The sequence below is a fragment of the Plecotus auritus genome (assembly GCF_963455305.1).
Source record: "Plecotus auritus genome assembly, chromosome: 6".
NCBI classification, from domain to species: Eukaryota; Metazoa; Chordata; class Mammalia; order Chiroptera; family Vespertilionidae; genus Plecotus; species Plecotus auritus.
Window position 1 is genome coordinate 150791599 of NC_137773.1, and position 24264 is coordinate 150815862.

General features: G+C 55.6%; 1 protein-coding gene across 2 annotated transcripts in view; it reads right to left on the reverse strand.

Moving 5' to 3' along the window:
* TMEM108 (transmembrane protein 108) overlaps positions 1–24264 on the reverse strand; it is a 256362-nt gene that overhangs the window by 2333 nt on the left and 229765 nt on the right. For both annotated transcript variants that reach the window (XM_080672230.1, XM_080672231.1), the window contains 2 exons: positions 11665–13074; positions 2469–2623 (listed from right to left, as the gene is read on the reverse strand). In XM_080672230.1, coding sequence (XP_080528356.1) covers positions 2469–2623; positions 11665–13074 — 1565 coding nt within the window. The remainder of the gene's footprint in view (positions 1–2468; positions 2624–11664; positions 13075–24264) is intronic.

The following is a 24264-nucleotide window of genomic DNA, read 5'->3' on the forward strand; positions in this document are numbered from 1 at the left end:
CAGGAGTGGGAACAGGCCCTCCAGTGCTTGGGTGTCTGAAGGGCTGTGGCCCCACTGCCCAGGGCTGCAAGCACTCATGGGCCACGGGATGGTACCACCCAGGGCTGCAAGCACTCATGGGCCACGCGACGGCTGTACTGACTCAGCTTGGGGAACTGGTTCAGGGGAAAAGGCATTGCTTGTTCCAGTTCTAAACAGGTGGAGCCTCAGGCCCTGCAGGTGGTTCCAGGGCAGAGGCTGAGCCGCAGGCCTGGGGCTGACTGGTCTAAGACAGACCTCCTTGCATGTCTTCTCTCTCGGGAGGCCACAGTGAATTCTCTGAAGTTTATTTTTAAGTAAAAGATGTAATTTCGAGCAATATGTGCTGCTTTATGGAGAATAAAGAGATGAAGGAAGGGAAAGGCCATTTGTTGGTGAAATGTCTTCTCTGATGACGGGAATTTCCCTGAGCGCCGGAATTAGCTGAGTGCCCACCTGAGGGTGACACACACCAGTCCTCTCAGTAAGGACGATGGGGGCATGTCAGTGGGCAGAGCCGTTCTCCGGGGCTTTCGGGATGAGCTGCGGAGGGACTGTGGGGGCTGGACCCAGCTTGTCCTTTTACAGTCTCACAAAGCAGGTGCCCGCCCAGGGGAACCAGAGACTTTTCTGTGCGTGAAAAGGAGAAAGTTATTTAGGAAGCGACTAAGGTAAGGAAGAAGAGAAGAGGAGGAGGTGGGAAGGAAGAGGGAAAAGGAACACAAGCTTGGAAAGTTTCCCAGCACCTTCTGGGCATCACAGGCCACACGGCCCAGACCTGTGCTCTGCGGCTTTCGTCCACCCCAAGGGGGGCAGGCACCCGCGAATGTGCTTGGGCAACGCCCCTGGCGGCCTCCAAAGCTGGCAGCTGAGAGGCGGTGAGTACACCCTGTGACCCATGATCATTGTGGGTGGTCTGCGGTGCACACACGTGCCCAGGGAGGCGGGACCAATGGTAGCAGCGCTCTAGCTCAGGGTGGGGAACCTTTTTTCTGCCATGGGCCACTTGGATCCGACATCCAAACATCATTTGCGGGTCCTACAAAATTATCAACTTAAAAATCAGCCTGGCCCTGACCGGTTTGGCTCAATGGATAGAGCGTCGGCCTGCGGACTGAAGGGTCCCAGGTTTGATTCCGGTCTAGGGCATGTACCTTGGTTGCAGGCACATCCCCAGTGGGAGGTGTGCAGGAGGCAGCTGATCGATGTTTCTCTCTTAGCGATGTTTCTAACTCTCTACCCCTCTCCTTCCTCTCTGTAAAAAAATCAATAAAATATATTGAAAAAACAACAACAGCCTGCAATATTTAGTCAAACATTTAATTAACTCACCCCTAACACCTTGGCAAATGGTTTCCAGGGTCTTGTAGGGCCTGTGGGTCAGACGTTCCCCACCCCCGCACTAAAGCACAGAGGGGAGTAGACCTCCTGGGAGGGAAGCCGATAAAATTCACTCTGAACCCAAACTGAGCTTCGTGCGCAACCCCAAGCTTGTGTCGATCGGCAGCCTCCGCATCAGAGCCTCTGGCTGTGCCACAGTGGCCTGTGCTCTGGGCCAGAAAGACTCCTGGCCTTCCCGTAGTACGCTCACAGCACTGCCTTTCCACTTTGGTTTTCATGGGCCAATTTTGCAAAGAGAATAGGAGGAACTTAGAGCTCAGGGGTTTGCAGCCCACACTCAAAGCAGGGCCAGCCTCTGCCTCGTCCTAAAACCAGGTCACACAAAATTCAGAACTTTCAATGACCCTCTGCTGCCCACGACTAAAGTCCATTCAGGCCCATTCAAGACCATGCCCATCCACCTGCCAATCCTGCTGCACCCTGGCCTCTACCCACCTTCGCTGCAGTGGAAAGGGCACAGCGCCCAAGTCAGAGTCCTGGGTCCCAAGCCCAGCTCTCTCGCCGGCCAGCCAGGTCCGTGTTGGGCAAATGCCCCTCAGCCAAACCCCACAACCTCGCCACCTGCCTCGGCTACGTCCCTTGCTGGGACACGTGATAAGTCCCCTGTGCGGACTTCCCTTGAGTGCCCGCAGCTCGCTGTAATGCCTCTTGCATCTCCCCTAGTCTGCTTTGTTTTTGAATGATGCACGAGGCTCAGACCCCAAGCACGTTGGAATCTGGGCCCCTTGAGAGCAAGCTCTCATCTCCACAGTCCCCGGAGAGTAACACGGGTCCTCTGCGAATATTTGTTGGCTTGTTCTCAGGAACTGACTCCAAAACTTCACCATGTACAAGGCACCTGGGGTTCTTGCTGAAGGGCAGACCCTGATCACAGGGCTGGGCGGGGCTGCAGCCTCCTGTGCTGCTGCTGCTGCCTGGGGACCACGCTCCGAGGAGCAAGGTGCCTGGAAACGCGCAGATGCTCCCTCCACAGCTCTCTCTGGAGCCTGCGGCTCTCCGGGCAGTGGGGCCAGCACCTCCAGGGGCACCCCTGGGTCGGGGCTCCGTACCTCAGAGGTTTCGAGGGACTGGATCTCCCTCGGTAGCTCCACAGCGTGCTTGTTGAAGTAGTCCATGGTGATGGCGTTGTTCCAGTAGCTCAGGTTGTTCTCCGGGTTGGCCGCCTTCTTCTTCCTCCGCAGGCAGCACACTGTCAGCAAGACGGCTGTGGGGAGAGTCCACGTTAGAGAGGGAGGGGGGACAAGCACGGAGCAGCATTCCCGAGTGACAGAGGCCAGTCCCCGGGAGCGTGGTGATGGCCACCCAGTCAGCCACCGACCCATTCATTAATTCAGTCGTGTGCTCATTCAACAAATACCGATGTATGCTGAGTGCCTTGTGCCAGGTGCTGGGGAGGAAGAAAGACAAGGATCCCTGCTTTCGTAAGCTTCCCTTCCAGGGGTGTATGGAGGGTCCAGACAATATATACATAAAACAATGAATGAATAAGGTAAATCCAGATAGTGACAACTGTTCAGAAAAATAAAACAGGGCGAAGGAAGAGACAATGGAGGTGAGCTGGGGGAGAGAGTGCTTTAGTCATCACGGAAGGCTTCCCTAGAGGTGAACGAGAGCTAAAAACAGAATGTGGGGGGGCGAAGGGGGGTGTGTTCCAGGTAGCGAAAACAGCATGTACAAAGGGCCTGAGGTAGGGACAAGCTTGGTGTGTGAGAAAAGACTGGCATGGCTGGAGTGGGGTGAGTGCGGAGGAGCGAGGCAGATGCCAGAGCAGTGTTTAGGGCTGTGTCCACAGGCCGTGGGGCAGGAGGCTGGGCTGTAACTTCAGTTATCTGTGCGCACTACAGTGCCTCTCCTGGAGTCTGCTCCAAGAAAAGGCCACGCTCATTCAGTGGGAGAACGTGGCTGCAGAGAAGGCACGTGTGTTCTGAGTGTCTCTGCTCGACTGATGAGGGGAGGGGGGCAGAGAGAGGGGCAGAGCCAGATGAGCCCTTGATTCCCACAGGCGGCCGAGTGAACCCTGACACCTGGACTCCAATGTCTGCTGCTCACTGTCCATGATTCTGCCTCACAAAGACACTCTAAAGGCCGAGGCAGCACATTCGGGCCTGGTGGGGCTCTACGTGCCACAGCCTGACGTGCGACCTGTCTGTTCAACCTCTGAGACTCGGGGCCCCCAGGGAGGAAGGAATACGTTTGGATGTTGCTGATGAACCAGGTGACAGAGTGACTTGGGCCAACAGGGAGGCTTCTGTGGTGGGAGAGCTGGGATGGCTGTCTAGGCTCCCACATAGAACAGGTGATGCAATGACAAGGGTGACAGGATCCCTCTTGGGGAGGAGCCCGTAAGTGAAGACCAGGCATCTCCTGCCCGGGTTTGCCATCACCAGGGCCTGTAAGGTGGCTGAAGCTCCAGGTCAGAGGTGGGCAGGATGCATTCAATATCCTGGAGGTGCCAACCACCAGTGCTGGGGAGAGGGGGCCCCAAGCTGAGCTGTCCCAGAGGCTGGACCCTTGGTGACAATGGCCACCAGGGGGCAGCAGAGGACCATCTCTGTCCACAGCAGCCAACTGGCCAGCCCCAGGGAGCCTGTGTGTGCCAGGGTGTGGGGCAGCTGCAGAAGCTGGCACCCACACAGCTGTGACCTCAGGGTTCACCCCCAGCCCTCTGTGGGAGGAATTCTCTTGGATGCAGGAATTCTGTAGCTCTCATCCCCAGCTGCCATCTCAACCTGAGAAGACCTCCAGACAAGGTCAAGAGATCAGGCAAGTTTCCATGCCATCCAATCTGCTTTGATCAGAAAGACTTTAATTCTTTTAATCACCATTCTTCTGGGTCCCCTTATAAGGTTTTAAAATATGAAGGAAATGTCTGAATGTTTGAGCTATAAGAAATTTGAGCCTGGCTGGTATAGACTTTTTAAAATTTGTGCGTTTCCTCCTCCTTCCCGCCCTTCCTTCTGAAGAGTCCTTTCTTCAACTGGTTGAAGAGAATGGGGCGGGGGGTGGGGGGGTGTGGAGAGCAGCTGTAGAATGCAGCCTGAAAATCTGCTAACCTAGGGCACCGCCTTACTCCACAGATGAGAAAGCCATGGCCAGAGCACCTGGCTGGCTGGTCGCAGGTCACAGGTGTGAGTGGCAGGCCCTGGGCAAGTCCCCAGGTCCTGTCTCCCTGTTTCTGCTGTCTCTATTCTTCCCTGTCCCTGCTTCCCACCTGCTCCTGAGACTGGGTGTGCAATAGCCTGGGGGAGTCAAGCTGGCGGCAGCCACAGAGAGGATAGGGAGGGGAGAGGCTGCCATGGAGCCAGGCTGCGAACCTGGGCCGGCACAGGTTGCAGAATTCGGTCCCCTGACCCCTCCCGCCCTGAGTCCTGTGGGAAGGGTGGCCCTGGGGGTGGCCTGAGGGCTAGAGCAGGGGATTCTGTTCCCATCTCTCTCTCCTTCATGTGTCGTCAGTGCTCCCGTCCTGACTGCATCTCTCTCAGCAGCTCCCAGGGCCGCTTAGGCGCATGGACCTGCCTCAGTGGGAGCCAGCCTGGCGACAGACAGAGCGTGGGCTTGGAGTCCAAAGACCTGCGTTCAAGCCTGGCTCTGCCACGGGTTAGACTAGGTAAGTCACTTCACCAAGCTGATTACCAGGGGCCTCACAGGATTGTAAGGAAAGTTAGAGACCATGAACACAAATGCCTAGCACCGTAGTCGGCAAACTGCAGCTCGCAAGCCACCTGCGGCTCTTTGGCCCCTTGAGTGTGGCTCTTCCACAAAATACCACGGCCTGGGCGAGTCTATTTTGAAGAAGTGGCGTTAGAAGAAGTTTAAGTTTAAAAAATTTGGCTCTCAAAAGAAATTTCCATCGTTGCACTGTGGATATTTGGCTCTGTTGACTAATGAGTTTGCCGACCACTGGCCTAGTGTGCTGCCTGACACGCAACAGGTGCGTAAGTCACAGTCTCCTCGTTCTCCCGGCATCCTCCACAACAGAGACCTAGGAAGAAAACTGGGCTGCGTGACTCAAGGCCACAGGCGGCTCAAGGCCAAGGCTCTACCTGCGGCTTAGAACTCTCGTTCTTTCAGCGACTGACGGTTCATCCAGGAAAGAAAAGTACAGCTCAGACGTGTGGCGTCTCTGACGTATCCCCAGCGCTGACCTGGGTGCCTTACCGCCCAATTTAACCCACAAAGCGGCTGCCGAGGAAGCTGTTACTCCCCCCAGGTCCAGGAGAGGTGCCGGAAGCTCCTGGGTGTTCACACAACGGGCCCTGTTCACCCAGGTCTGTGTGACCCTCGGGTTGATGCCTGCTGTCCCATTTTGCCCTGGACCCTGGAGGGGACGCGCCTTAGCACACGAAGCGCTTTGCACATACAGCTCTGTGCAAACACAGGTGCCAGCCACCCCCTTCCGGTTCAGTTAGAAGCTCCAACTGCTCTGCTCCTCCGAAGGCTACAGCTGTGAAGATTCCCAGGATGTCACGATCTCTACTTCCTCGCGTTCTGAAGTCGAGTGCGGACTCAGCAAGTGCTCTGGGCCTCCTGGGAGGGCCGTGGGCATCATCCCGGCCCTGTCAGACGTGTGGCAGGAAGGAGGAGCCCTGAGCCCTGTGCTGAGGGGGAGGCATGGTTCCAGGGACAGGCTCACTGTGTGACAGGAAATGGAAATGAACTCCTGCTGGTTCCCTGAGGACTCAACCTTTGCAAACACCTGCTAAACGTGCCTCCCAGGCCTGATGGAGAAGGCACAGCAAATCGTAACAGCAGGATGAACCGTACCTGCCACACGACCACTGGCACGCACGGAACACCTTCTCCACGGCAGGCCTTGCGATGGGCCTTAGAGGCGTCGTCTCTTTGGAGTGGGTAAGGCAGCCACGAAAATGCTTCGTTCAGATCCCCTGCTGAGGGCCCAGCTGCTGCCCCGGGACCCGTCACCGCATCGGTGCCGAGGCCGTGCTCCCCGGCTGCTCCCAGCCACGACGGACGGCGGCGGGTACCAGGGCAGGCCTGCTCTTGCAGGACAGGGACGCCCTGTGGACTGAGGACTCCACTGGCCCTTAAAACTGCATTACAGCCCGAGACTCCTCCTCCAGCCCTCCCCCCCCCCTTCCTTTTCTTTAAATATTTTAAAAATTGATTTTAGAGAGGAAAGGAGAGGGATAGAGAGATAGAAACATCGACCGGCTGCCTCCTGCAAACCCCCTACTGGGGATCGAGCCGCAACCTGGCATGTCCCCTGACCTGGAATTGAACCCTGGCCTCCTGGTTCACGGGCCGATACTCAACCACTGAGCCACGCCCGCTGGGCTCTCCCGCTCCTTCCGCAGGCAGCCCGAGGCCCTCCCTGTGCTCTAGCCCCTGCCCTTCATATTTCACCTCTTGAGACCTAACCCTGTCTTGGTGTCTGCCTCCTGAAGGCCCCGGACTAACAGGGGAGAAGGCACTGGACCAATAGTTAAGTAACTTGTCCATGTCTCCCAGGTTGCGAGTGGGAAGCTGGGATGATGTCCAGGTGTGTTTGGTCCCCAAGCCAAGACTTCCCATCACACAGGCTTCCTCACTAGCGGTCCATGCAGATCTAAAGTTAGGAAATGAGAGAGAGCAGGGAGCGCCGACACAATTCAGGTTGGCCCTTCACTGTGTACATGACTAACCGGGCCCTGGAGGGGAGGAGAGATCAGGAGTGTGATGAGCCAGGCTGTGGGCAATCGTTCCCCTCCCTGGAGGCTGAGGGGGGAGGTCGAGGGGAGGCCTCAGTGTGTGGAAGGCGGCCAGACTGGACGAGGCCATGGATCTGGGGGAGCCAGGCTGGGGACTTACTGCCTGACTCCCCACCCTGACCCAAGGGAATATGCCCGAGGAAGCCCAGGAGGTCCCCACCAGGGGGCGCTGGTTGGGCAGCACGGAGCAGAGCTGAGAGCCTGGGCATGACGCCGGTCAGCTGAGGACACGCGTGGACAGCCCTGCCTTGTCGAAGGCTACTCCCTCCCTGTTCACCTGGCTCAGAAGCCTCCCAGGTCACACTTCCTTCTCGCCCTGATCTCCTGTGGTAAAAGGTACACACACATTCGGACTTGACTACCATTCTCAGAACAATTAAGACAGCCATGAGCTATGTTGTGCACACCAATGTGGTCTGTGAACCCTGCACGGATGCTCCGGTGACGGACCCTACGGTGGAAGGGAGTGGACGCTCTGGGGCAAGGCACACACGGCCGCACACCGCGCGTGGCGATGAAAGCATGTGCAGCTGGCATTGTGTCCCGCCCTCACCTTCCACAGTCTCAGGACCGGATGGGGCATGTGCAGGCCAGGGAGCCTGGTAGAGACACAAAACTGGGCTGGTGAGAACCCAGAGGGCTGACAGGCTAGGGAGGATCCATTCAGCACCAGGCCCAGAGCCTCCAGTGGGAGGTGGTGGACCATGTGCCCTGATGGTGGCAGCAGAGACCAGCTCAGGAGCCACATGGCTCCCCTGCCCCAGCCCAGGGAGGCCTGGATCCAATCAATCCCACTCCTCAGCCCTCTGAAACCCTGTGTGGCGGCTCTGGCTGGCTCACCTGTCCTTTGGCTCTTGGTGGGGCTCCGACCTGGGAGGGCAGGGGAATCGGTGACATCCCTGTTGGGCAGGCCTGAGACTTGCTAAGACTGCCCCCTGATTCTGCCAGAGCAGGGGAGTCACCCACCCATCTGCTCAGTGGTCCCCGCCATCTGGAGACTGGCTTCTGGAGGGTGGAGAAAAGCAGGGCCAGGGCTGGACTGAAAAGCCAGATGTGAGAGAATCTATGCATGGTCCTGTCTACCACCCACACTGCCTGAGATACCTGGCAAATGGCCAGGGAGGAGGCCCTTCTTGAAAGGCTGCCAAGCGGGCTTTAGGATAAATGCCGGCTGTAGGAAGGTCTGAGACAGAGCCCTCGGCCTGGGGTGCAGCTATGAAAACAGTCTGCATCCGCACGCACCTGTGCTTTGAAAGAGCACAGCGTCCTGCAGGGACAAGTGTTCTTTCTTAATGTTCCTCTCCCCTGGGCCTTCCCAGGTGAACGATGACCCTGAGAAGTCGGGGCCATGACTGAGGACAGCAGCTGTGTGTGGAGGCAGCCAGGGCCGCCAAGGCCGAGGCAGGAGCCTTGGTGAGTGAGCTCAGGGGAGTGGAAATGCGGGAGAGATGCCTAAGGAAGTGGGGACAGAGGTCCACGAGGCTACAGGGTCCGCTGTGAACACAGGTGCGTATCATCCTTGACCAAGTACCTGTCCTACCCCCAGCGCCTGAAGGCTGTGCCAGAAGCATTCTGCAGGTGCTGTGGCAGGTGCGTCCTTGCTTATGCCGTGGCTGACGAGCTTATGCACGGCTTAGGCAGCTCACGGGGTTTCTGGCTTTGTGGTAAGATATGCTCTGCTCTCACACGCATACACAGCAAAAGGACTAGCACGGCAAAGCCCCGGTGTGGCCTGTAGGGGCAAAGGCTAGCTCTACTCCTGCTGTCCAGCCCAGGCAAAGAGGAAGCCGGCGGGGAGAGAGCTCCGGACGGGGGAGCACAGCACACATCGCTGACTGCCCAGTGCTTGGCCAGTTCCTGGCACACAATGGGCACTCGGGAGATAGCGTGTTCCATCAAACAGACTCCACCACCAGATCTGGATGGACTCACGTGTGATTGGGGCCCCGGGGAAGCCTTCACCTGGTGATGTTCTCCCCACCTGTAGGTGTGTTCCTCGCCCAGCGTGTTTGTTTCTGTCTTTATTTTATTCCTCTGGCGAGTCTGTTTTAAGGCTGGAATGGTTAAAAACAATGGGAACTCACTTTGTAAACTAGAGTCTCTGGGCACATGTGAAGGATGGAAAATCAGAAAGCTGTCTCCAATGTGGTTACTTCCTACTATGACCATGATTAATTATTTATTGGCTAATAGTGCAATATTTTCTCATTGTCATTCTTTGTGTGTGTGTTTAAATCCTCACAGAGGATATTTTTCCATTGATTTTAGAGATAGTGGAAGAGAGAGGGAAAGACAGAGAGAAATATCGATGTGAGAAAAACATCAATTGGTTGCCTCCTGAACGCACCCCAACCAAGGCCAGGGAAGAGCCTGCAACTGAGGTACACGCCCTTGACCGGACTGGGACCCTTCCATCTGCAGGCTGACACTCTATCCACTGAGCCACCCAGCTAGGGCTCCTTCTTCTGTTTTAGAAGCTGACCATCAGTTTTAAGGAAACATGTGTGGCCCTGGCTGGTGTGGCTCGGTTGGTTGGAACGTCGTCCTGTGCACCAAAAGGGGTGCGGCTTCAGTTCCCAGTCAGAGCACATGCCTTAGTTGTGGGTTTGATCCCTGGTTGGGCATGTACGGGAGGCCATCGATTGATGTTTCTCTCTCTCTCTTTCAAATCAATAAACATATCCTCGGGTGAGGATTAAGGAAAAAAGAAAAGAATACACGTGTGTTTCCATGAGCGATAATAAAGCTGCCTAATGAAACAATAAAACCTGCAACCTGCAAACATATTCACTTTTCTGTGACCCAGGTCCCTGAGCAGACAGGCTGCTCACCCTGACAGGGCAAGTCTGCTCTGCTTTCCACCTGGGAGGAGACAGAAAGCCGGGAGTGGCAGCTCCTGGAGAGGATCCAGAATCCAGATTAAACAGATCTGGCTGGAGCGCAGTGCAAGCAGAAACCATGCCATGTTAAAGGCACACACTCCTGGCCTGATGGCCAGACGGCCTGCCTTACGGCCTCCTCTGTGTGAAGGTTCTGGGGCTGGGCTCCTCTAGAGAGCGGATGAGCCCAGGGTGAGACGTGACGGTCAGTACAACCCACGACGCCGATGCCAGGATGCGCTGCCTGAACAAAGGACCATCGCGCCCCTCTGCGTGGCTGGGCGTGTGGGACGCTGTCCTCTCCCTTCTGGGGGGCTGGGACGGGCTGGAGGCCACTGGAGGGGCCGTGATGGGGGCCGGGCCAGGGCCATGCAGCCCATGGAGGGACCTGCAGGAACAGGGCGAGCGGCTTGGGCAGAGAAGACTGACCTCGAGAGCCATTTCCAGTCTTGGGGCCAGCAGACTGACTGGTTCTGTGTAGTTTTAGAGGGCATGGCTTAGGAAACAGAGTGAAAATTACAAGGAAGCAAATTCTGGTCCCCAAGAGAGCAGGGTAACAACCCGAGGGAGAACGGCTGTCCCACGAGTGAGCACACAGGGGTTCCTCACCCGGAGGGTTCAGCGGAGGCCGGATGGTAGCTGTGTGGGGTGGGTGGGGTGGGGCTGAGGTCAGTGAGCATTCTTGTGAGGTTATCAGAGAGACTAAGAATCTCGGATCAAGCCCCTGGCGAAGACATAAAGGAAGCCCTCGGTCCTGAGTGACAGCATCAGGTTCTCTATGGAGACACGTGTGTGTGTGTGTGTGTGTGTGTGTGTGTGTGTGTGTGTGTGTGTGTGTGTAAGCAGCAGCAAGGAAGTGCCGGTCACCTGGGGAGAGAGTCCTTCCCCACCAACGCCCGTGGAAGCCGAGGACAGGGGTGAGGTCCACGCGGCATCCAGCTCACACCACCGTGAACACACAAAACTGGGGGAGCGAACAGCGCAGTTCACAGGTAACTGTGAGGCCTCCGTTAGCCACAGGCACTGTGTTGCCAGGGCTAACAACTTCCTGCAAGACCACAGCTGCTCTGCCCTTCTTTCTTGGGGGAAGAGAGACAGAAGGAGGGGAAGAGATGCGGGAGGAGAGGGAAGACAGGAAGGAATGTGGAAGGGATGTAGGAGAGGAGGTGAGGGCTCTGCTGTAATTTGCAAGTGCCCAGTCTCACCCAGGCTCCTTGCTGCCACTGCCACGCCACTACAGGCAGTCGCAGGCGACCCTGGAGGGCTGGGTGGTGCCATGGCAGGGGCACTGGGCTGGAAGATAGGTGCTGTGGGCTCTCTCCCAGCCTGCCTCTCATTAACCCTGGGGTCTCGAGTGAGCCACATTGCCTCCCAGCTCGGTGTTCCTTGCTGCAACGTGCAGGGTAAACTGGACTCCCTGCGGGGTCCTCCTCGCCCCTGGGAGCAGTGCCTGTATGACGAGTGGGCATTGAGCTGTGGCTGGCAGAGCCAAGGACCAGGAGCTGGGAGAACCACGATCCCTGTTTCCTGGGATTCTGAACAGCTTTGCCGCCCACCTGGTGGGGACTGTCCAACCCTGGGCCAGGGGGTTCTGGGGACGGGCAAGCTGGTGTGGAGGAGGGAGAGGAAGGGGGGGGTGGGGAGGACCAGGCACTCACAGCAGGAGGAGATGGGCACGCTGATGGCCAGGACCACCCAGGCAATGTCCATCTTGCTCAGGCAGATGGTGGCTCTGTGCTGAGGCGGGTCCCCTTCAGCCACGTGGGAGATGTTCCCGGCTGGGCCCGGCTTCCAGGTCCCCGCAGGGACCAGGCGGTTGAGGAAGTTCCCTGTGGCCGTGGACACCACGGTGGACAGAGGACGGGGCAGCCGGGCGGTCTTGCTGGGGGCGGCCACAGCCTCCTCCTCGGCTCGGGAGACAGTGCTTTCTGAGGCCCCGGGGGGGTGAGCTGGGGCCCACGGGGCTGAGGGTGTCGCTGAGGATGTTCCCTGAGAAAGCCCCTCGGGAGGGGCTGAGACGCTGGCATGGAAGGCAGCCCGGGGGGCCCCCGGGGCAGCCGTGGAGCCCCCCGAGCTGGCGGACAGAGGCCTGCCGGTCCCAGGGGTGACAGTGAGCCAGGAGTCACTGCGGCTGGAGCTGTCGTGGGGGTCACCGCGAGGGCGCAGAGAAGGCACTGGGGCAGGTTGTGGGCTGGCGGGGGCGCCTGAGGCTGTGGCGGCGTCCGGCTGCCCTCCTGGGCTCGTGAGGGTAGGACCACCCCCCTGGTCTGCTCTAAGGCCCGGCGTGGCTTCCGTGCGCACCAAGGGGGTGGTGCCTGGTGCCCATGTGGTCCTGCTGGGCGCCGTGGCTGCGGCCACTGTCTGGGTCTGTGGCAAGGAGGAGTAATTCCAGGGGGTGAGGGCGGAGGGCTCGGGCTCCACGGACCCTGTGGCGTTGCCTCTGAAGACCTGAAAGGCTCTCGCCAGGGGCTGCTTCTGCCCCAGGTGCACGGAGCTCTGATTCCTGCCCCGCAGGCCTTCCTTTCTTCCCGAGGGGCCCCCGAGTGCGGGCAGGACGGGGCGGGATGAACCGCCAGCACCCCTGCGGGCAGAGCCGGGCGGTCTGGGGGGTCTGCGTGTGGCCCCCCGGGTGGGTGCTGGGCTGGGGCGGCTGGTGGCTGCAGGTGGCTTTGTCAGCAGGATGGTGGGCCCAGCCTCCCCCAGGGGGCGGCCCTCTGGGCGGGAGGAGGCGGTGGCCATGGCAGCAGGAAGGGGCCCTGTGCTCAGGGGGCCATCAGCATGGCGGGCGGTGGCTGTGGCCATCGTGGTGGAGGCGGTGTTTGCAGGAGGGTGTCCCTCTGGATAGGGTGTTGCTGCTGCCACAGCGGCTTCGGCCTGTGAGAATGGCCCATCAGGATGAGGGCTCAAGGTCACCCTGGAGGGGGCGGCCACCAGGGCGGAGCGACTGGTGGAGCTGAGCGGTGGGGTCACCATGGTGCTGGGAGGCAGGACCTGAAGAGATTCCGTGGGAGATGGTTCCTGGGCAGCAAACGCCAGAGCTTCGGTCAGCGCCAAGGTCAGGAGGAAGCCTTGAGGGAGACAGAGGGCAGAGGTGAGATGCCTGGCGAGTCTGGGAGCCCAGGCCTTCCTAACCCGAGAACCCGTGACCCCAGAACTCAGGGGAAGCACCCCGGCATCCCGAGGTCCGGCTGCCGCCCTGACCGCATGGGGCCGGTCTGTTAGGGAGGTGCCACCAGGCACTGCCAGGAGGAGACCCAGCCCAGGGACAGAGCCAGCTAATGGCCGGCCTTCCTTCCCCAGAGGCCTCTGACACGCCACCAGCCCGCCGCCCAGGCAGCTGCTCCAACAGCGAGCGCCCGCGGGCCTCTGCAGCCAGGAGGCTAAGGCCTGCTACGTGGGAGCCGCGCTGGGTCCAGCGAGGACGGCTTAGGTGGGCCGGCTGACCAGCTCCCTCGTCTTGCCTCAGTCCTCCACTATGACCCTGCTCCTCAGGCCCCTCAACAGCCAGGCAAGGAGGGGCTGCCCGCTCCCGGACCCTGGAGGGCACAGAGGGAACAGGGCAGCCTCTGTCCCTGCGGAGCTCCCGCAAATCCAGAAGCAATCCCACAACACGCAGGGACGTCTTGGTGCCACTGGAGGGTGACAGGCAGAGGGGTCAGGGGTCCAGAGGGGGCGGCCAGGTCGGGTGCCTGCGAGGCACCAGCACAGAGCCCGGGAGGGGCGTCCCAGGAAGGCCGCTGGCTTTACGGTGTCGTTGGTGCCACCTGCGCTCCCTGTGGTGCTCACGCGGCTGAACTCTGTGGGAAATCACTGGTGGCGGCCAGGTTTTTTGAGTAGAGGAGCCCTTTAGAGCAGCGGTCGCCAACCGGTGGTCTGCAGACCACTGATGGTCCGTGAAGTCTGAAAGGTTGGCGACCGCTGCTTTAGAGCATTAAAAGAAAGTCATGGGCTTTGCCCATTGGTCAGTTTGTAAAATGTACACACTAGTTCATTGAGAAAGTGTACAAGGAGAAAAACATTAATTTAAAAACAAGTTGAAATATGTGTGGATTTTATTAATCACAACGGCATGTGCCCATCTTTAAAAATAATACTCACATATGTGGGAGACAGAGGATCTATTCAGATGCTAGACCGGAAGACCAGCCACCCTTCTAAACACGACCTGGACACAGCCGGCCTGCCTCGCCCAGGAGCGGCCTCCGAGCCTGATCCCGACCTGTGACTCCTGCTTGTTCCCATGAGCCCCTGGGTCCCTCTCTCCCCCTCTTTCAGCCTTGCTGGCCGCCTGGCAATGGCAGAGCAGAAACGATTTCCATCTGGCCACTCTCTCAGGCCCCTCTCCCCCACCACATTCCAGCAGGGCTGATGGCCAGCTCCTGGGACAGTCAGCGGAGCTGCAGACAGGGAAGGCAAGGGCCTGGTGAGCTTCCGGGGAGCAGAGAGGGGAGATCAGTTCCTGGCAGGCCTTGGACCTGAGGCCCAGGACCACCCTGGGGCCACCTCCAACTTAGGTGGGGCGTGGGGTCTTGGAGGGGACCAGTGTCCTCACGCTGCACTTCTCCATGAGGAGATGGGGGAGGCTGAGGACTGTAGCTCCAATAGAGACTGTAGCACCTATGATCTCTAGGAACAATCTGCCCTAAACAACCTATTTTTTCCAAACGTTCATTCGTGACGTAGCCTAGACATCAGCAGCGTGCGCTGCTTGTTCAAGTCAGTCCTGAAAACTAGTTACCAAGCAGCTACCCCACCCCTGTCTTTCACGCGTGATTCAGTCCTCAAACACTCGCTGGGGTAGAACATTGAGGCTCAGGGAGATTAAGTAACACATTCGAGGTCCCACAGTATCAGAAGTATTTGAAACAGGGCTGGATCCCACATGCATGTTTTTCCTGGTTAAACAGCACCAATGGCACAGGAGGAGGAAGAAGGGGACGGGAGCTGCATCCACATAGGAACGTACTGCTGTGCTCTGACCAGTTCAGGCTCAGTCCGCCTCCCCCCTGCAGCTTGAACCGCAGGGGCGATCTAAGAACCGGTATCGAGGCCTCTGATGTTCTGAGGGACATTCCATTATAAGGCCCTGCTTGGCTCCTGAGGGCCTTGGTGTTGTTATTAACTGAATTGTGCACCCCCAAGTCCCCATGCTGAAGCCCTAACCCCGGTACCTGAGTGTGAGTATTTGGAGACGGAGCCTTTAGAGAGGTGACTGGGATACAATGAAGCCATGGTGTGGGCTCTAATCCAGTCTGACTGGTTTCCTGACAAGAGGAGATGAGGACACAGAGAGCAGCATCAGGGATGCTCGAATACCTGTGCAGAGGAAAGGCCGCGAGGGGACGCAGTGAGAGGGCAGCCTCGGCAAGCCAGGGAAGGAGGTCTTATTAGAATCCAATACTGTCAGCATCTTGACCTTGGCCTTCAGCCTCCAGAACTGTGAGAAAGCACATTTCTGTTGCTCAAGCACCCAGTCAGTGGTACTTGCTGATGGCAGCCCAAGTGTCTTACATTAGAGACCCCTCCCCCTGCCCCCCCCCCCGCAAAAAAAAGAGAGGTGGAGGCAGGGGCTTGTGTGCAGGTAGTTCATTTGGGGAAGTGATCAGCCATGGGGTCTGATCTGAGGTGAGTGAAATGGGGAAAATCAATCCGAGGGCAAGGTATGAGCTGATTAGAGAGGGGAACTCACATTCGCTGGACCTGGGAGGAGCTGAGTAGACGCCCCTCGAATCATCCAGGTAAAAGCACACCCTGCAGCTCTCATCCCCACTGGCCCACGCGGCTCCACGGGGGCTTGTTCCATTGCACTTCCTTGCTCCTGCACCGCCCCTGGGCTGAGTCAGAGAGGGGCTGTCTAGTCCCACCTGGGCCCAGCTGCTGGCTGCCATAACAGCTGGAGTTAAACTGAAGGGCTCAGATGATTCCTAGGTGGAGGCCAAGGACACAATGGTCTTGTGGCAGCGGAAATGGCATTGCCAAGCTTTCAGAGAGCCCCCCGCTGACTCCAGTGACAGGCCTGGGTGGGACCACTCTGGCCTCCAGAACTTTTGCAGCACTATGGAGGCAGAGGGGTGAATGCATCCTGGTCTTTATAGCACTCAGGAAAGAAATTCCCCAGACTTTCCCACCAGGAATGTTCCAGGGGCTAAAATCCTCCCAGCTGGAAACATATGACTGGAACCCTGCTTGTGTCAGTCTCACAGTGTAAGAAAATCTGTTTGCCTCTGCACACCCTAAAGTCAGTTTTCTCTAGGATTGTTCCGTGACCTCTTAGCCATTTCTTCTTTGGATGCAGAGTAAACCTCTGGTACAATGAGTGGATACGCCATCCTGGCTGCAAAGGGTTTGCACCCGGAGGGAGACATGCAGCTGTCACAGTGCAAAGGGCCCAGGAAGTAACTTGATGCAATGCCCTCATTTCCCAGAGCCGGGGAGGGAAGTGACTTGTCCAAGAACACACAACTGGTGGGGGCCAGAGTCTGGATCTTAGCTATTATTTCAAAGCAACTTTCCATTTGCATCATAAAAACTACTACAATGTCACAGTGCCCAACACCTTCAACCTCCACTGTCACCTTCAGCATGGAAATCAGACCTGAGTTTACCTCTCTTCCTGGGCACGATAGGTTAACCACTGAAGGCAAAGGGCAGCATACTGTCACAATAGCTGTGCAAGGCCTTCCTCTCAGCAGATGCAAATTTTCACTCAAGGCCTGCTCACTCTGCTCCCCACAATCGGGGTTCCGGGCCTCTTTGCATATCATTTGCATTGTTTTGCATAATGGCCTCTGAGGTTCAAATTCCAAATATATAAGAGAGACTAAAACTAAAATCTAGCTTGACGTGCTTTAAATGTGGAACCGATTTTTAAAGCATGTCGGGATAAGGACGAGTGTGTGCGGGGTGGAAACCCACAGATTGATGGGAGCCCAGATGTCTACGCAGGCCTCCTCCTACCTAGAATTCCAATGCATCCATGATCCCAGGACCCAGGGGGAAGAAAAGGCCCTGCTCCTTCTGTTTGTTTGGTCGGGTGCCCAGTGTCCATATTGGGCATGACATTTGCATCTGGCAAAGGCAAGGAGGGAATTGAAGAGGGCCATGGCCAAAATGAACTGAGTGCTTCCTACACATCACGTGCTGCTCGCAGGGCTGGGCCTGTCCTGACACAGTCTTCACAACAACCCGATGAGGCAGGTGCTATTAGCTCCCTGTTGTGCCCGAGGAAAAACACAGAGAGGTGCAGGACCAGCCCACTCTCACTCAGCTGGGGAGTGGTGGGCTGAGAGTAGAACCTGGCTGCCTGGCTCTAGGGTCTATAGTCTCAACTTTCTCTCAATGCCCACCCCGCGGGCTGCTGGGTACAATCAAATGCAACGACCCACCATCTTTTGGGAACTGATTTTCTATCATCGGTCTTTTAACTCTTCTTCCCTCTTACCTGTGTTCCTCTTTCTCCATTTCAGGACTCTATAGGACACACTGGGTGTTCTTTGAACAATACAGCCAATTAACTTTATTTCGCAACCAACAGGGGTGGGAGGAGGGGACTTGGAGTAGTACAGTAAGAGGGCTGGAAATCCCTGCTCTAATTTTCTCCTCTTCCTGGAGCCTGGTATCCCACTGCTTAATTAATTAACTTAGGTAAAATTTTTCTCTTAAAATTGCTTACTCATACATACAGGACACATGGATACATTTTCCCTTACACATAGAAACAGAGTTCTAGCTCATTTTCCTTGTAATTTAAAACATGTTCTTCTAAGTAGAGCATCTCTCCCCATCAGACTAGGTTTCTACTGCCAGCGATTTCTCCATTGCCTCTAAACCCCACGGCACCATTGAAGGCGTCTGAGAAGCCTTCTAAGCCACCCCCATCGGTAAGCAGCAGGCAGCTTGGCCCTCCCCCATGTGTGGTATTTGCAAGTTCTTGACACTCCTCTCACCAGGAGGTGGAGTCTGTCTCCCTCCCGTTGAACCTCGGTGGACCAGTGTGACCCCCTCAATGAGCAGAACAGAGCAGAAGTGACGCCACATGATGTCCGAGGCCAGAGTAGAATGGGTCACACAGCTTCTGCAGGTTTCTCTTGGGGGCCTCAGTCCCATGTAGAGGCTGCTGTGTGGAGGGAGTCGAGAGACCATGTGGAGAGTGAGAGGGGGCTCAGCTGCTCCAGCCCCAGCCAGGCCTCAGACATCGTGAAGAGCCGAGTATGACCCCGGCCCAGCACTGCTGGATGGCAACCACACAACACGCCCCAAGTGGGAGCCCCCAGCTGAGCCCAGTCAACCCTAACATTTGTGAATAAAATAACTTACTCCTTTCAGCCACTGTTTTGGGGTGGTTTGTTGGCAGCCATAAATAACCAGACACTTGGAAATTCAGCTTCTGCATCTGATGTTTCAACAACACAAGAAAAGAGTATCCACAGCATACCGAGTCTGACCCTCAGGGAGCCTGCTTCCTACAGGGCAGTAATGTACAATCTTGCCAGGAAACTAATCTCAAGAGGATCGTCTTATGATTGGAAGGGACTTTTAATTAGGACTCTCTGATATCTAACTCTCTCACCTTACGGATGAGGAGGCGGAAGCCCGACACAATGAAATAACTTGCCCTGGCCCAGGCCAGCTGTATGGGGTTAGGGCTGCGAGGGATCTGGGCCAGCTCACGGCCTCCCAATCCCACTAACACCCTGCACTTACAGTGCTCTCCTTCCACCACTGTGACCCCAGTATTCCAGGGGCTCTGAACTTCAATGTCCCCTTTCATTTTAAAGACCAAACATAAATTCATTCCTCGGAGCAGTTTCTCTTACTCAGAAATACAGATAACTCATTACCGCAGGGTAAGCTGGGTGACTGCTCTTAAGCGGTACTCATGCCTGTGACCCTGGCTTCTTTATGAAAGCGAGGAGTTTTGGGTACAAATCTTTGCTGCTGCCCTCTCTCCAGGCAGCCACATCCCAAATGTTCCCTTCCATCAAGTCTTGTTGGGCATGTGGCTCTGGTCACAGGGCTAAAGGTCAGGTTCTGCTTGGTGCTTACAGCTACCTGAGGCCATCACCTGGTTCCAGAAATGTCTGGAGATCACTGACTCAACAGTTGAATGGATGAGGTTTATGACTGTGTTTCCCAGAGTACAATCTCAAAGCGCTGCAAGCAAGAAATCCATGTGAGATGGGGCCCATGTGCCCCAGACACACCCGTGACCTCTGGCTGTGCATTTACCTTGTGCTGCAGCTCTGGGGCTGACAGATCACAGCTCCCTAACAAAGACACATACATGCACGTGTGAACACACACACACACATACATACACCCCACAGGCCCTCTCCTGGGAGCAGGAAATAGGCAAAAACGATAAGTTTGCTGCCCAAGACTTCCCATCACATCCATGCTAACACAGCGTTAAGTCATTTGTCTACGGCCAAAGCAGCCACCAGGTAGCAGTGCTAGAATTTAAAACCCAGTTTCTCTGACCCTGGATGCTTGAGACCCTAGGGACAGAGATTTTTGATCCAAAGCAATGTCCCACGTGAGCAGGGGAGCGCTTTATGCAGACAGGCAATGACATAACAGCTGTGATGATCCCAATTAAAAACACAGCTCCCAGTGAGCGGTGGGTCTGCGTTCCCTCCCCTGGGACCTGGGCGGCGGGTGGTGACAATGGCTGCGGAGATGCTATGTGACTGCTGAGGCCAGGCATAAAGGCGACAGTTCCTGCCCGGTCCCCATTCTTGGTGCTTGCTCTCAGAGGCCAGCACCACACTGAGAGCCCATGAAGAGGCCCAGGTGGAAGGAACGGAGGCCCCTGGCCTTCAGTCCCAGCTGGACTTCCAGGGACAGCCAGCATCGACTGCCGGCCATGGAATGAGCCACTTTGAAAGTGGGTCTTCCAGCCCCGGTCAAGTTCCCCCTGTGGGTCTCGGTGGAGCAGAGGCAAGGGCTCCCTGCCCAAAGGACAGATTTATGAGCAAAATGAATGATGAGTATTGTTAGGCCATGAAGGTTTGGGGTTTGCTAGGCAGCAATAGTGATGGGAACACCCTCTGAGTAGAAGGGAAGTTGCTGCTCGTCCAGTGGCCGCTCTGGGGTTTGACACCAGTCTCCAGTGCCGGAGCTCAACAGGCTAATTTTGATTTGGACCCCCTACTGGCCTCTGCTCCTGCCCAGACTCAGGAAAGGGAAACGCCCGATTCTGGGCTCTTTCCACAGCATCACGATTGCTCTGTCTACAGCTTCCAAGGAAGAAAGGAGCAAATGTGTCCTAGGAGCGCCACGAAGCTTCTGGCGTGCGTGCACTTTGTGGGCTGGGAGGAGGCTAGAGGCTGGTGCATGGAGCTCGCATGTTGAAGATATGACTTTAATATGTGTATGTATGCAGTATATGTATAGAGCATGTGGAGCCCACACATTGAAGACATGACCATTTCCTTCATGGAGCTGCCAATTTACAAGGGAAGAAAATCAACTGTGACAGCGGCACAAACTCACACAACAAAGATGTTCTCTCAAAGACTTTCCCCAAACAATGAGAATGAGAGTCAGAATGAGATGCCTGAAAAGGTCAACTCGGCTTCTAATAAAAGAACAGGATCCTTAGCATTCAGGGAACATCTCGCTGACATCACGGGAAAGAACACAAATGCACCAGTCCAGACTGCCCTGTGTTCTCCCAAATAAAAGGAAAAGGCTTGTAAAAATGTTCTATGCTTTACAGCACAAAACCCAACAAACACTACCTCAGCCAGGTGGTCAAGGTCAACGCCAATAGCAATGAAGTCACGGCGAGTACCCTTGATAGGAAAGTGGCACTTAACCTTGGCAGTTTCCCGTCATCAAACCCACAGCCCCAGTCTAATCATAAGGAAAACACTTAGCCCAATTAAGGAACATTCTAGAAAATATCTGACCAGTACTCCTCACAGTTGTCAAGGTCATCAAAACAAGGAAAGGCCGAGAAACTGTCAGAGCTACAAGGTACCTAAGAAGACATAATGACTCAATGTAGTGGGGTCTCCTGGATGGGGTCCTGGCACAGAAAAAGGACATGAGGGAAAAATGAAGACAATGTGAATAAAGAATGGATTTCAGTTAAGTAATAATCTATCAGTTTCGTTCCTTAGTTGTGACAAACGCGCCATAGCAATGTGAGATGCGAGCAGCAGAGGACATTGGGTACAGGATATATAGAAACTCTCTGATTTATCTTTGCAACTTTTCTGCAAGCTTAACATTGTGCCAAAGTTAAAAAAAAAATGGAAAAAAATTGTTCCACAGAGGTGAGACAGACAGGGTGAGGACATCCAGGGGGAGATCCTGGAAGGGGACTTAGCTGAAGGGAGGTTTGCAGGCAACTTTGCCAGCTCCCTGGGTGAGATCTGCACCCACAGACCCACTTTGGATCCTACTTAAAGATAGAGGAGGAAAATTCCATGAGCGTGGCTGCCTCGATCTATATTCCACCCGAGTCTCACCTTTTTTAATATTCGCAGAGCCAAAGCGTGGAGCTTAGGGGTGAAATGGTCAGGGAGTCTAACAACCTGAACACACTGTTTTTTAACCTGTTCACATTCCAACGGAGGGGTCAGGGTAAGGGCTACCCATGTGATATAAACAGTTACGACCTTCTTGACCAGGGAAGCGGCTGCATGGAAATCAGAGCGTCTTTATCTTCACCAAGGGTGGCGCTGCCCTGTCCCTCACACATAGAAGCCAGATGAGGTGTTGGCACGGACACATCCATCCTCACTGAGCACTCCTGCCCACACCCCTTTCCTGCTAGGAACCCAACTTGAACTGTCACTGTGTTGTGACAAGGTCAGGGTCCCTCGCCTCTTCTGGACAGAAACTGGGCTCCCTGCCCAGTGCTCCCTGGGCACGCTGTTCCCATCCGTGTTGTGGCCCATCTCCCCATAGAGCCCTCAGTGGCGAGGCTGGAAGGCATGGGCCTGGGGTCAGTGGGATGTAGGATCAATCAGGCGAGCTGTGGGACCTCAGGCAAATCAGTTCAGCTTTGCTTTCCTCGGCTACATAATAAGGATGATAATGCCTGACTTTAGGCCACTGTCAGGGGTGGGAATATGAGACTGAGGGGCGAGAGGCCCCACACAGTGCCAGGTATGCATCAGGAGGTAACTGTGGTTTTAGTTTCTACTGCATTTAGGGGACTCCCCGGGGCTGGGAGGTTCCTGAACACTGAGAGCCCCAGAACTGCGCTCACTGTCTGACTCGCATTAGGAGCACAGTTTTCTGAAAACTGTGAGAATAAAAGAATACTTAATTAAGTAATTCCACGCACTTGAGTTATTTGTAGCCAAATGCTTACAAAATTATAGATACTTATTTCTTTGTAGACAATGTCAACAACAGAAAGCAGTAAGTAATGTGCGTTCGGTGATGTGACAGTATGAGAGTGTGTGTGCGCATGTGTGTTATTTGTCCCATTTATACTTTGCTTGTTTCAGTGATTAACAACCAGTTCAAACATCCAGCCCGTCTGGCGGACAGAGACAGGAGAAGGCTGAGATGGACCCACTTCCTGCACATCCCTCCCAAGACCCTAGCCCACGCCGCGCCCACGCTGAAGGTTCCATTTCTGTGACATAAGCAAACTGACCTTCATTTCCTTCCAAAGTTATAAAGGGCTGGGTGAGAGGGTTTGCCAGGACTTGGGTTGTAGGGACGGGCCCCACCCAGCATTGGCTTCCTTGGTGCAGGGGGCGTGCTCTGGAAGGTTCTGACGAGAGCCATGGGGAAGAAGGACAGACAGGAGGACACTATTGGATGGCAGCCCCATCAAGGGCCCGGAAGGCCCTAGAGAAGCCCATGGTGTCTCCTACAAACCTAATAACAATGCCCGCAGAGCCCGCAGGCCTGCCCAAGAGGTCTGGTCCAATGCGCTCCTCACCTGAGGAAGCCCCTGAACAGTCCTGGGATCCACGCACACCAGCGTCTGTCTACGCCTCCTTCCAATTCCCCAGAGGCAGGAGCAGGAGAAAAAGACATAGGCCCTGGCCTGTTGGTGCCGAGGGTCACCTACTACACAGAGCACTGGGGCTGTTCACCTGACACCCTCTGCGGCTTGCTGACAGTCTGAGTGACACATCTTAGCACCCCTCCTCCTCCTCACTAAAGAGCTTGCTGAGGAGGTCGAGGAGGCTGGCAGGGCTGGTGGCCGTGTGTGAGAGGAGGGTGGGCAGGCAGAGGCCCAAGTGGAGGCTGACGGCAGAGAATGCTGTCTGCTCTCTCTGGCACACAGCTCGCCTGCTCCCGAGCCCTGTGATATTCTCCCGGAGCGTCCTGCAGGGCTGCTTGGTATTCTCACAGGCCCGGCGGGCGGCTGGCTGCAGGCTGTCTGGCACTGCCCTGTCGGCTGCCAAAGGTTCACTGTCTGCCTGGAACAAAGCGGCTCAGGCGACACAGCTGTGCATCCTTGTGAAATGCCTGATTCCCCATTTCAAGGCAGGATGCCCGTACTCCAAGGTATAATTTAGGTTTTGAGCACGAATTAGATTTCACAATTGAATTTGGAAAGCAGCCTCCCAGGCTGTGTGTTTGGGGACTAAGGCTTTCCTCCCCCTCATCCCCACTTCTCCCAGTACTGGTGCTGATACTACCACTAATTCTAAATTTGCACTTATGGGGACCTACCATGTACCAGGCACTCAACTAAGGATTCTTACATTTCATCTTCATCTTCACAAAACCCCATGAGGTAGAAAAGAAGAAATCTTAGTCCATGTCCTATATGATTATAAGGGTACCCACCCTCCACCTCTTTATTTCTCTCTTTTGGGGTATACATATATGGATTTAGATGCCTGCATAATTCAATGTAAACATGGAGGTAGCTTTCTGGAGGAAACACTAATAAAATCTTGTCCAGGTCAAGCCAAGGAGACAACAACAAACACAAAGAACATGGAGGACATGAGGGAAGGTGGGCTATCATCCAGGACTATACTGAATGGAGATTTTATATGCAGACATTTGACAGGGGGCCCATGAAAGCTGGAGGAACCCAGGAATGCTTCCTGGAAGAGGAGAAACCTGAGTTCTCTTCTATCATCCCACCATTTGTTCACTTCTTCATTCACACATTCAACACATATTTATTGAGGGCTAAGTGGAGTGTGGCATTGTGTTTTCCAGATAAACTACCACCATGATCTCAGCCACAGAGATGGCTGCTATTAGCTCTTTCCCCACCATGGGTAATAAAATGCAGATTGGCAGATAAAATTCTGGCAAATTCT